Source organism: Pongo pygmaeus, chromosome 5 (genome assembly GCF_028885625.2).
Source record: "Pongo pygmaeus isolate AG05252 chromosome 5, NHGRI_mPonPyg2-v2.0_pri, whole genome shotgun sequence".
In the NCBI taxonomy this organism is placed as follows: Eukaryota; Metazoa; Chordata; class Mammalia; order Primates; family Hominidae; genus Pongo; species Pongo pygmaeus.
The window spans coordinates 75,057,291-75,071,212 of record NC_072378.2 but is presented as its reverse complement, the minus strand read 5'-3'; the positions used below and the strand labels follow the sequence as shown (position 1 = coordinate 75,071,212).

The following is a 13,922-nucleotide window of genomic DNA, read 5'->3' as shown; positions in this document are numbered from 1 at the left end:
TCCATTATTAAGAAAGGATGGAATGTTTGGAATATTCTCTTTATAAAATAGAGAAATGTTCAATACATGCACAAAAGATTTTCACCCAAAGTAGAAAAAAAAACTGTGGGTGTTTTTTAAAAGCACATTCTAAGCTATCAGAAAAACCTAGCTTTTAAAAATTATTCTATTTTGGAACTAAGAGCCATCAGAGATATTTAAACAAACAAAGGCCTCAGAAAAACAAGATGGACACACATTAAGAATCATTATTCCAGATAATGAAAACTGATTTTATGATGATATATTTTTTATAAATGTTATTTGCCCTTATTTTATTTTTTGGATTAATAATCAGTATATTGAAAAATATTTCAATATGAATATAAATATTTACTCACAATGATTTTCCAGTATCTACTATTAACACAGTTTTAGCAGGTGTGGTCTCTTTTTAATTGAGTGTTTCCCTAAGGTATTCTAAATTTTAGGAGCAAAACCAGTAAGTGGAAACACAATTACATAATACAACATTATAACACAGTTCAATAAAACTCAATTTCAAAGCTATAGCTCAACTACAGTTACACTATTTGCAAATTTGTAAGATAACAAAAATGCTAAAATAATCAAAAGATTTCAAACTGTAATCACCTAGCTGTGCAACTGTTCCAGGTATCAGGTTACCATTAAAGAAATTCTCAAATCAGTTACAAAAAAATGGTTTTCTACATATATATCTATTATACCTGGGAATATTCTACAGCCAGCATCGTATCTCTATTGTACTTTTCATACAGCAATTTGAAATCCTTCACAGGTGTAACAAAACTGCACACTTACCAACACCTTGGAGCCGACTTAACCTTACAGGATTAATTTCAACTTTTTGGACGTGAGGTGGGTATTCTTTCCTAAAAAAGAAATTTATGTAGCTTTATTCTAACAGGAAATACAGTTTTCAAAATGAAAAAGTTAATGGCATACTTACAATAAACCTATTAAAAGCAAATCATAGCTTCTTTGCCATATAAAAAGTGATACTATAAAATAACAAAATCATACCAATAAATGAAACTCAATTTGTAAAATTTTACTGTGTTTTTTAGTTGTTTAAAAACAAATTAATAAATAAAGGAATAAATGTTGAATGAGACTGTCTTGAGGACAATTCCAAAATCAGAACAAAAACGTTACGTACAAGACCAGCAATCGTGGAACAAGTATTTAGTCTTGTAGTATGATTACATTATGTCAGGGGCTATAAAGTATGTTTGTTGTAAAGTATTAAATTCCTCTCTTAAACTTCAAATACATACAATATCAAGGATTTTAAACATAATCCTCAGTAACTAAGTACTATATCTAAATACTACATCCAAATACTGTATCTATTTAAACACAAATAAACACTAATTTTTGGGGAAAAAAGCAAAATTTGGGGGGAAAAAAAGCAAAAACCTTATAGCTAATTGTAGGATAAAAGCGCATTATAGAAGGGGAACTGCAAAAAGTGCAACAGATCAGGGAGCTACAATAGCTACTTTCCTACTCTAAATAAACCACATAAAAATAAAAGAGGCTATTTATTTGTAATTCTATTCACACTGGTGATCTAGTAATGTAAATCACAGCTTTCATTTCATTAAAATCATTTTACTCAAACAAAAATTCCAAAGAAATTTTCTTGCAAGAATTTCAAATTCTTATATTACAAAAAGTCAAAGCACTTGAAGTGAAAACAAAACATGAAAATAACAAAAGAAAAAATAATATGGGTGGAGACAGTAGTGTACTTACTTTTTTTTTTTTTTTTTTTTTGAGACGGAGTCTCGCTCTGTCGCCCAGGCTGGAGTGCAGTGGCACAACCTCGGCTCACTGCAAGCTCCGCCTCCCGGGTTCACGCCATTCTCCTGCCTCAGCCTCCCGAGTAGCTAGGACTACAGGCGCCCACCACCACGCCCAGCTAATTTTTTGTATTTTTAGTAGAGACGGGCTTTCACCGTGTTAGCCAGGATGGTCTTGATCTCCTGACCTCGTAATCCACCTGTCTCAGCCCCCCAAAGTGCTGGGATTACAGGCGTGAGCCACCGCGCCCGGCTGACAGTAGTGTACTTATAATAGCAGTCAGAAAATAGCATCATGTGCCATGTGTGCTTTGTATTTATTAATTCCTTTAATCCTCACAATAATCTTATATGACATATTAATACTTCATACATGAAAAAATTGAAATTCAACGAGGTTAATCAACTTGTCCACGGTCACACAATTATTAAATAGCAATGCCAGAATCTGAATCCCAGCAAATTGCACCAATATCGAGCAGAGCAACATTTGGTACAACTGGGCAATTTCCGCCCTGAAAAATTTGAAATTTGTGAAGAAATGCATTATGAAAATGAGAATTTCCCTGAGATGTAGTAGTAACAGTCTTATAAGAAAGAAGGTAGGTTTTTAGTTCCTAACTTGGGATTAAAATAAAATGATTATTTTCAAATTCCATACACTTTCACACTAAAGAGAATATAATATAGTCTTATTTCCAAATCCAGGTTTACCTAGATTTAGTAAAAACAATTGACATAAATCATCTGAGACAGTAAATCATACATACATGTATAGAGATTGATGAAACTGTTATATTAATGCAGTGCTCTTGCAATTTGAACCTGTATACTGAGCCATCCTTTGCTAATGAGGGACAACATGCTGAATACCTCATATGATAGCCACAATCTTACCAAGTATTGTAACATTAAACTAATGTGTATACTTCCCTGTATTTCCAGAATTTATGGCCACTGTTTTCAATATTTGCTATATTTTTTCCTATAAAAGCAGGGCAAATTAAAGTTCTGTTTTTTAAAAATTATAATAAAGAAACAGAGTATCTTAAATTCAAGAATATAAACATTTCAAGACAAAAATATGTTTGATAAACTACCTAGCCACATATTATTTTCTCCAAAATTCAGTTTTAAAAACTTTTTGCTAGATGATCTAAAATGAAAATTTACATTAATTTCTTTCTTTTTTTGAGACAGAGTCTGGCTCTGTCACCAGGCTGGAGAATAGTAGTGTGCGCAATCTTGGCTCACTGCTACCTCTGCCTCCCGGGTTCAAGTGATTCCCGTGCCTCAGCCTCCTGAGCAGCTGGGATTACACATGTGCGCCACCATGCTGCGCTAATTTTTGCATTTTTAGTAGAGACGGTGTTTCACCATGTCAGCCGGGCTGGCCTCGAACTCCTGGCCTCAAGTGATCTGCCTGCCTCGGCCTCCCAAAGTGCTGAGATTACAGGTATAAGCCACTGCACCTGGCCAGCATTTACATTAATTTCTTAATTTGAGGATTCCATTACTCTTGCAGGTACAAATTTCAAACTCCAAACTCTTTGAAAATCAAGCCTAGGATTTAATCTCAAAGTGGCTATTTCTTTTCTACCCCTAACCAACCAGAGGCAGAGAAACTCTACTGTCATCTGCTGTCTTCCTGTGTAGGTGGGTAGAATTTTTGCTTCTTAGGGTTTGTGTAGCTTCAGAGGTCCCATTTCATAAACCCAAGATTTTTACAAGCTGTTTAAAATGAACTAGAGAGCATTTATTTCTCTATCCTGAATTGTTTAAATAATATCAGAATGCTCTGTTCATTAAAAGTTCGATAAGCCTCAGTGGTGCAAGTCTATTTTTTGTAGTAAACTAAGTTTGAAATAATTTTAGATTTGCAGAAAAGTTACGAAGACAATTCAGAACACCCTTGTATCTCTTACCCTAATGTCAACACCTTAATATTGCCATCACACGTCAAAAAAGAAACCAACACTGGTACACTATTACGAACTAAACTCTAGCCTTAGAAATTTACCGGCTGGGCAAGGTGGCTCATGCCTGTAATTCCAACACTTTGGGAGGCCAAGGCCGGCAGATCACTTGAGGCCACGAGTTCAAGGCCAGACTCGCCAACATGGCGAAACACTGTCTCTACTAAAAATACAAAAATCAGCCAGGCATGGTGGTGCGTGCCTGTAATCCCAGCTACTCAGGAGGCTGAGGCACAAGAATCGCTTGAACCTGGGAGGCGGAGGTTGCAGTGAGCCAAGGTCGCACCATTGCCCTCTAGCCTAGGCGACGGAGCCAGACTGTCTCAAAGAAAAAGAAAACAGAAAAAAAAAAGACAGAAATTTACCAGCTATTTATTAATACCCCATTTTTGTTCCAGGATCCAATCTAGGATACAATGCATTAAGTCATCATGTCTCCTTAGTCTCCTCTCTTATGTTTTTCAGTATTTAGAAGAGAACTCGTCAGGTATTTCATAGAGTGTCCCTCGGTCTAAGTTATAATCCAATTGTTACCAGTTTGGGCATTTGGGAGCTCTTTTAGTTGGCTCCTGTTTCCCTTTGATGTAACTACATCCTTTTGGTGTTTTTTTTTTCTTTTTTACTGTGATAAAACATACATACACAGTTTACAAGAACATGAAATGCTTTACTAATTCGTGTGTCATCCATGCTAATCATCTCTCTATTGTTCCAATTTTAGTACAGGTGCTTTTGAAGTGGGCACTCTTAATTTTTTGAACATTTTCTAGGTTTCTGATACAATACTCATTCTGTGTCTTACCTATCACAACCCCAGAATCAGCCATTTCTCCAAATTCCTTTTAGTGGAGAGTGGTATTTAGAAACCAGGATCTGGACACCATTTCTGTTTTTGTTATGGTTGTTTGCCTTGCTTTAATGATAGCTCTTTTTATTAATTTTTCCATTATTATAAAAGATGGCCAAATACATAAATTTCTATGAAAATGAATCAAGTCTTATTTATTTTACAGTTAAAATTCATTATTCCTATTTAACTGATAAACCAGTTTAATTTTCAAGATGTATTAAAGTCTCCCACAATTGTATTCTATTGTTTTCATTTTTTGAGATGGCGCCTTGCTCTGTCACCCAGGCTGGAGTGCAGTGGCACTATCTTGACTTACTGCAACCTTCGCCTCCCAGGTTCAAGCAATTCTCAACCTCCCGAGTAGCTGGGATTACAGGCGCATGCCACCACACCTGGCTAAATTTTGTATTTTTAGTAGAGGCGGGCTTCTACCATGTTGAATTTCTTGAATTTTAACTATTCTAGGGGAGGCTTTACATTTATTTGTTATGTTCCCATAAACTGTGCCTATTACAAAATGTGCTCCTTTATCCTGTCTACTGCTTTTAATCCTTAACTCCATCTCCCTTGTTATTAAAATTCCACTCATGCTTTCTTTCTGTTTGCATCTCTTGTGGCTCTAAACTTACTTTCCCATTGTTATTTTAGTATGATGCTTGTAAACAATGTAGTATAGCTGGGTTTAATCAAATCAGCATGTGTTTTATTAAATATACTGACTACAGTTATTATAACTACTGATAGGACTTGTTTTCTTTTCATTTTACTCTATTACTTTCTATATTTCTATTTATGTTTATTATTTCATTTTGTTTCCTCTTTTCTCCTATTATTATACAACACTGTTTGCACAACATACTCTTTCGCTTCCTTACTGAATTTAACAAATGAATATAGTTACCTTCCCTCTCAATGCTTATTACAGTTACCAAGGTTCAAATGATTTCCTCAAGCCAATTATATCCCTAATGGGATGAGACCTTCAAAATCTTTTTATTTTTCCACCTTAACCCTCCCAATCCCCACCTCCCCCGCCAAAAAGATTGGTTGTACCTCTGTCTTTCTACCTCCCCAGCTCCTAGACCTTGCTGAGATAGTTTTGAGTACTTACAGACTATTATTGATTTTCCTTTGTAACACACCTCTATTTAGAGAGGAACTTGCCCAGCCTTAACTGACTGCCACTGATTTAAACTTCTATTTATGCCAAATTATAAACCAAATGCAAAAGACTGTGTTTAAAAATCTCAAATATTTATCAGGTAACAATACTTCCCTACCTTAAATGCTCTGAAAGCTTCTATCGCACTAATATAAAATTCAAATGCTTCAGATCACCTTACAAAGCCTTTTATGACCTAGGTCACAGCCAGTCTCTCCAAACCCATCTCATAACATTGTCTCCTTTGCTCTCTAAACTCCAGCCTTAGTGGCCCCTTTTTTCTGTTCTTTGACATGCCAAACTCATTCTTGGATTAGTAACTTAGCACAACCTCTTCCCTATCTGGAAAATCCATTCTTATGATCGTGGCACTGCCAATTCCCCATTTAGTCTTTAGTTAAATGTTAGCTTCATAGTAAAGAGTTTCCCTGAATATGCAATTTAAAGAAATCATACTGTCAGTCTATCACATCAACCCATTACACTTCTCTACATGGAAATTATTATTTCATGTTTTACTTGTTCAGTATCAGTTTCTGTCCCATAAGAATGTAAACTACAGGACTGCGGGGATCTTGTCTGCTTTGTTCATCACTGTATCCTTATGCCTGTAACAGTAGGTTCGATAAATACTTGGAATGAATAAAAGCGTATGCCTAAAAGGCAGCATGTAATCAAAAATATATTTACCATTTCAAACAACTGTAGAATCATTGCTGTCCATGTCATCACCAAGGATGGTAATGCTGTCAAAACTGAAGCACTGGCCACCATGTCCATGCAGAGCCATCACATAACAATTCAAAATATTAATCTAATCCATCAGCTGATGTACAAATGTCAAAATTCAGGCATTTGAAAGGCACTATAGACTCGTTTTTTTTTTAACTGATTCAACAGTTTGGTTGGAAATTAAAAATAGCTGGACTTTCCAGTTTGTTTACTGTTTTACTACCTACACCAGGCCAATTATTTTATTTTTTTTGTAGAGACAGGGCCTTCCTATGTTGCCCAGGCTAGTCTGGAACTCCTGGGCTCAAGAGATATTCCCGCTTTGGCCTCCCAGAGTGCTAAGATTATAGGCGTGAGCCACCTTGCCCAGTCCAGAGAAGCTACTCTTATGGATACCCACTTTAGAACAATTATGATCATTTTACTTTGAAATGTTCAAAGAAATGTGTTTTCTTAAACACTTTTCCATGTCATTTATACCATTCAAATATCCTCTAACGGAACAACATGTGTCTGCCAGTGTTCTTACAAAGAGAACAAATAATGATAGAAGACTGATCACAAAATTCTCTTACAAACCTTTCAGTCAGAAGAGAATACACTTGATGTTTAAAGTTTTAACTGTAAGCTTAAGGTGTTCTAATACATTTCCCTCCCCCTCCCCCAGTCTATTAAAGCATAAGAACAAGAGTATTATCACTAAAATATAATGACAAAGATTTTGATGATGTAACTGAAAGCAATTTTACTACTAAAGCATTGAAATAGTCTTTTAAAAGAAAGTAGTCACTTATTAGCATAAATATATATAACCATTATAGAAAAATGTACATTCAGAATGAGCCTCAAATACCACCTATATAAGCCAAATACCATGTTGTACTGTCAACAAGTTTCCTTTTATTATAGAGAGTAGAGCTGTGGATACTATAGGCTGAGAAGGGTCGGGGAGGAGAGGATGGAGAGAGGTAGGTTCACAAATACAAAATTACAGCTAGACAGGAAGAATGAGTTCTCACTTTCTGTGGCACTATAGGGTGAATATGGTTAACTATAATTTATGTTTTCAAAAAGCCAGAAAAAGGGACTTCGAATGCTGACAACACAAAGAAACAAAAAATGTTTGAGGTGATGGATATACTAATTACCCTGATCTGATCATTACACGTTGTATACTTGTATTGATATATTACTCTGTATCCCATAAATATGTACAATTATTACATGTCAACTAAAAATTTAAAATTAAAAAAAGCTTTAATTATAAACTCTAATTCAACAAATATTTTTCAAAACATATAAATAATTTTATATTTTACCACTATATCCATGCTCTAATTTCTTCAATATTAAGCTTACCTTTCTTTTCGGTCCAGACTGCTTAAAACATGAAAAAGAAAAAAAATGTAAGAGGCAAGACCTCATTGTTGATATATCACTGTAGCTACAGTAACTATAGTCATTAAGGCAAAACTATAATGTGATCGACTTGTTTTAAATACATTATATATATAATATACTATGTTTTGAGTCATGTCTAAATTGTTTTTTGATTTCTGTCAATATACAAAATAAACAATCTTTTTAGATATTTAACAGGAAGATGAATACACAAAAATATTTTAAAAATCTTGAAAGGGCTTCAACTATCAAATACTTGAAGATACGTCATAATACAATATTCCCTGCTATTCTCTAAGGATCCTTTCCAAGACCCCCAATGGGTGCCTGAAACTGAGGATAGTACCGAATCCAGTATACCAAAATGAAGCATTGGTAAAAACATTTCATAAACAAAATGGGTGTCAACCACACTTTCTGATTACATTGCCAGAAGACGAGCAAATGTTTTTGTGAGCACATGGGTTTTTTGCTCTGTATACTACACCTGGTTTTATTATTGCCCGAGAGTGTTGCTACATAGCACAAGAGTTAGCCTGTCCTTTCATGTTTAATGCCAAATGGTACCTCCTTTGTACTTTTATAAATAGTATGTACTTCCCTCACCTGAACATAATTCCCAATATCTGAAAAATTCAATAATGATATCATAGCAAATTTAGAAACAATCTCAGTATCTACTAATAAGGGAATGGTTAAATCAAAACCACAAATAAGGAGGAGACTACTGCTGTTACAGAAATAGTCTTCAAGAAACAACAGCAGTTCCTAGAAGTTATAAAATTTTTATTGGTTCCGGACTGATCCTAATATCAGGTATGATTATTTCCTTTGGAGTAAGAAAAAAAAATTTTTAAGGCTGAAATTTTTGCACAAAGTCTTAGATTAAATATGGTATATGATTTGGGACACAAGGAAAGGCCTATAATTTAAAATCATGGCTTCTTATCACAAGTCCAATGTATAAATGTTCCACCCTTCTCCATAGTTCATGAAAACTCCAAAAACCTATTAACATCAATTACTCGAGAATGAAATTATATAAGCCCTCAATTAAGAATAAAATGAGATTCATGTCTAATATTATTTAACCTTATTATAAAAGGAATGAAATATTTGGAACTAACCGTAAGCAAAGCATAATTTACAAAATCCCCAAATTCCTATATCAATTCTTATACTCCTATCATGTGGAGTATGCAACTAAAATACCAATTTAATCCTAGCAAATGAAGAAAAAAATATATAGTAACTTGTTTTTACATGAATGCATTAAAAAAATACAAATGTTAAAAAAATTTTCAAAAGGAAAAGAATCATTATAAATGTACATTAATATATCTGAAATTTTATCTTTGCTATTAAAAAAAACACATAAAATGTTAGATAAATGACAGAAAAACAAGGGAATATAATCACATCCCTATTAAAGAAGCGAAGCAAAATATAAACATAAAAGTTTAAATCTAGTCTGTTCTATCCTATGTATTTATTTCTTATATAGCTGTATTTCCAGAAAAAGTAAAATGAAAACCAAAAGTTAGGCATTAATACCTAATGTAGCCACTTCCAATTCTATACTGCTGTGCCCAAGAAATAAGAACAGTTTAGTACTATCTTGTTTTTGTTTTTGAGATGACAGGGTCTGGCTCTCTCACCCAGGCTGGAGTGCAGTGGCACAATCACAGCTCACTGCAGCCTTGATCTCCCTAGGCTCAGATGATTCTCACACCTTGAGCAGCTGGGACTACAGGTGTGCACCACTATGCCTGGCTAATGTTTGTATTTTTTATACAGACAAGATTTCACCATGTTGTTAAGGCTGGTCTCGAACTCCTGGGCTCAGGCTATCCTCCTATTTTGCCCTCCCAAAGTGTTGGGATTATAGGTCTAAGTCAACCACGCCCAGCCTCTGTTGTTTTTTATACTCACCTGTACAGAGGAAAGGAAATAGATAGAAAAACAGAAGTAGAAGAAACGGGTTAGGTATAATACTTCCCAATAAGCCAAGAGAGTTAGGAAAAGGAAAACAGTAAAAAAAAAAAAAAAAAAAAAAAAAATATATATATATACACACACACAAAGACACACACCAATGCTCATTTTTCTTATCCTTGAGAAAAAATGCATTCATTATAATGTATCTGATTAACAAGTCATGGCATTCTTACAGGTACCTTCAATATGTGTTTTTATCAAGTCCTGCCCTAGAGTTGCTTACATGTTAAAATAAAACATAAAAAACAGTGAAAAGTCATTATTAGTAATGTAGGACTTTGTAAAAATGTCAATTTACATTCCTGTTGGACTATTTCATACAATACAGAAAAGAAAAATTACCTTCGATTAGTACTATAACTGTGGCCTTTAAAAAAAAAAAAGAAAGGAAAAGAAAGAAAAGAAAAGGAAGGGAAAAAGACTAATAGATAAATTCTGGTATCAATGACCTCATTTACAACTTCAAAAATTCTCTCAAAATGGGCCAGGTGTGGTGGCACAAGCCTGTAATCCCAGCACTTTGGGAGGCCAAGGTAGGTGGATTATTTGAGGTAAAGAGTTCGAGACCAGCCTGACCAACATAGTGACACCGCATCTCTACTAAAAATACAAAAAAAAAAAAAAAAAAAAAATTAGCTGGGCACGGTGGCACACGCCTGTAATTTCAGCCACTCAGGAGGCTGAGAATTGCTTAAACCTAGGAGGTGGAGGCTGCAGTGAGTGGAGATCATGCCACTGCACTCCAGCATGGGCAGTAGAGCGAGACTCAGTCTCAAACACAAAAAACCTCTTAAAATGGTGCTTTTCACTAATAATTAAATATTACTTATTCCAGGAGCCCATATTCCTATTTATGAATTATATATGGTTTCATAGACATCCATTTCCCCCTAAGGGTGGGGGGAGACTTAAAAGATAAAGATAAAGACTTAAAGATAAAGAAATTCTTGTAATTCTTATAAGGTTCTTAGAAGTCTTTTTATCTATACTTAATAAAAAGTCAAAAAATGTGGAAGTGTAAGTAAAACATCAACCCATAAAATGTGTTGTTTCAACAAGTCAGATTGAAGTTAGGGGCAGGGATGGTATGAACTACAGACTTTTAAATTTCTGCATTTTTTTTCCATACTTCTCTATCACTATTAGTGTATAAACAATCTATCTTTTAAATATGAATTTAATTAACATTTGCAATAGCAGTAAGAAAATAGATTGGAATCTTAATTATGTCCCAAAGACTAGCTAATCTAATGTGATATTTTAACAAACTTCACCATTCTGTTTAGATAAAAAGATGTAAAGCACTCGTTCCCATATTATTACTAAAGAACTACGAATTACTCAGATTTTAGCAGGTCTGATTTACTTAAAAGACAAGATATACCACTCACCCCAAGAATACACTATGTATGAATTACCAGATGGATGGCTTTTGTTTTCATTTCAATTATAAGACTTGAGACAGGTGCAGTGGCTCAGGCCTGTAATCACAGCACTTTACGGTGCTGAGGCAGGACTGCTTGAAGCTGGAGACCAGCCTAAGTAACAAAGCGAGACCACGTCTCCACAAAAAAAATTTTTTTAAAGTTAGCCTGGTGCGGTGGTGCATGCCTGCAGTCCTAGTTACTCAGGAGGCTGAAGTGGGAGGACTGCTTGAGACCAGAAGTTGTGGCTGCAGTGAGCTATGACTGAGACACTACACTCCAGCCTGGGCAACAGAGCAAAACCCTATCTCTATAATTAAAAAAAAAAAAAAAAATTAAGACTTCAGAAAATAAGAAAATTTAGGAGAAGCTGTAAAAGCCAATGTGTTTACCCTCACCTGAAGTCTAACAATTGTGCTAAATCCCTGGAAGCAACAATCTTAGTTAACGCCTTTCTTTGTGCCTTTGAAGACGTGATTCCTACTGCATGCAGTTTCTTCTTCTACCTGGTAAACTCAAAAACTCCTTTAATGTTTCCTTTATAAATTCTTGTTCCCTTCTCTGTAGTTTTACTACACATATTTTGTATATCTCTACTGCTGCCCTAACCATGCATGTAATCATTTGTTTACTCGTCTTTCTGTACCCTAATCAATCTCTACTGCAATCAAACTTGAGCTTTACTGGTAGGGATTTTATCATATTCATCTTTATGCACTCATCTATGCCTGGTATGTAGCATAAAATCATTCAATGTCTTTGAAGGAAGAAAACCGAAAAACTCTCAATGACTTGTCTTTGAACATCAAAATCTTTTTAGTGACAGTCATACTGCAGTTGGAATAAGAAAAGCTTATTATACAGAATAAATAAAAGACAGATGTAAGTAGAATCTGTCCTGCTGACTTGTTTATACAGTTTTCTTTACTGCCCCTAATCGTTACGAATTTTTCAATCAGGATTATTTCTTAAATACAAATTAACTCAGGTTGTTGTTTTTAAAGAAACATTTTACCAGTATAAACTAGTTCATATTAACTGAATCTAATCTTTTATGTAAATGAGCGATAATACACATGCAAAATGTTATAGGTGTTGAGACCTAGAGTAAAACAAATCGCAACCCAATTTCCAGACTATTAACGGTTTTTTTTTTTTTAACATTACCAGTGAGGAAATGAGGAATGGAGAATAGGTCACTAGTAATTCCAAACTAACAGACAACTTCAAAAGCAAAAATAATGTAATAATTTTGGCTGTAAATGAATCACCTAAATTGATTATAAGGTTTAAATTAGTATTTCAAACTTAGACTACATTATCAGAATATTAAGACAGCTTTATCAGCAATGGTTTCTATTAGTATGATCAGTGCATGAGAATGTGTCTACTCTTTTTCTCTTCCCTAATTACTCTCCTTTTATTGTTTATTCTCATGTTTTTGCCATATGTAGGCCAGAGAGCTTGATTTGTTTGTGTACTTCGCAGTAGAGTAAGCCAATTTTTGGTCTGCACAGTAATTTGCCCTTTTAAGTTTCTCAAGCATCTTATGTGAACACTATTTGATACAATAATATATTTAAGGCAAAAAAAAAAAAAAAAGGTTGGTTTATCATAAAGTATGAGGTTACTTAACATTTTTAAGTAAAAGATCTGATAGCACATCTATGTAAACAGAAAAATATTGCAAGGTTCAGGACGTGTCTTCTAAATGAGGAGCAGTCTAGATTTTACATTTTTAAAAAATGAAGAACAGCATCTAAAATATATGCCAAATTTTTAAAAGTTACTAGTTATAAGGAACTGTTTATAATGCAATAAACAGATGATTTATTTAACTCTTTTAGCCTAAGAATTTCAGTCAACTGAAAGGTCATGTAACATTCCAAAAATGGTTCCCCAAATGTTACTTTCATTATTTCGAGTCAAGCAGTACTTTCAAGATCAATGAGAACTCCTAAATCTAACTACAACCACAAAATAACATTTTCTCCAACATTTAAAACTAATGTGACTTGTTTTGATGCTATGAACTCTTATAAGCCTTATAAAGAAAGTATGGTATTAACTGTAATTTTACTCTTCAGAGCTAAACTACCAACTGAAGATATCTCAGTTAAACACTTTAAGGTCAATACTGTAAATCAGTTTCAGTATCATCTAGATTCTCTGGATTATAATGCAATAGAATGGGTCTTAGTGAAAAATTCTCTATTTACAGAATGTGATTACTCAAAAGCAAATATAAAATAGTATAATTTCATGTCATGAATTATTTCAGAGATATATCTCTCTACAGACAGTAAAAACAGTAAGGTTTCACAAAGGAAAAAAATGGTTAAAAAAAGTGAAAACCTATTGAAGAGGATGCCATGTATATACTAACCAAAGACAATTAGAATTCTTACCTTTGGGCTGCTGTTTTTACTACTGGTATCTGTGCATGAGCATGATGAAAACGTCTACCATGAACTACAGTTCCAGAACATAATGACGTATTTTGCATATTTTCACTGCAGATTCAAGAAACAAAAAATAACTTGAACACGGAAA

General features: G+C 34.2%; 1 protein-coding gene and 1 pseudogene across 8 annotated transcripts in view; both read right to left on the bottom strand.

The window, feature by feature from the left end:
* The window catches only part of SENP6 (SUMO specific peptidase 6), a 114,761-nt gene that overhangs the window by 67,264 nt on the left and 33,575 nt on the right, over positions 1–13,922 (bottom strand). For 4 of the 8 annotated variants that reach the window (XM_063666336.1, XM_054493106.2, XM_054493113.2 and 1 more), the window contains 3 exons: positions 13,778–13,882; positions 7,906–7,926; positions 823–893 (listed from right to left, as the gene is read on the bottom strand). In XM_063666336.1, the coding sequence (XP_063522406.1) occupies positions 823–893; positions 7,906–7,926; positions 13,778–13,882 (197 nt within the window). The remainder of the gene's footprint in view (positions 1–822; positions 894–7,905; positions 7,927–13,777; positions 13,883–13,922) is intronic. The other 4 variants (XM_063666338.1, XM_054493108.2, XM_063666339.1 and 1 more) reach the window with 2 other exon arrangements.
* On the bottom strand, positions 4,454–4,547 carry LOC129039733 (U6 spliceosomal RNA; annotated as a pseudogene).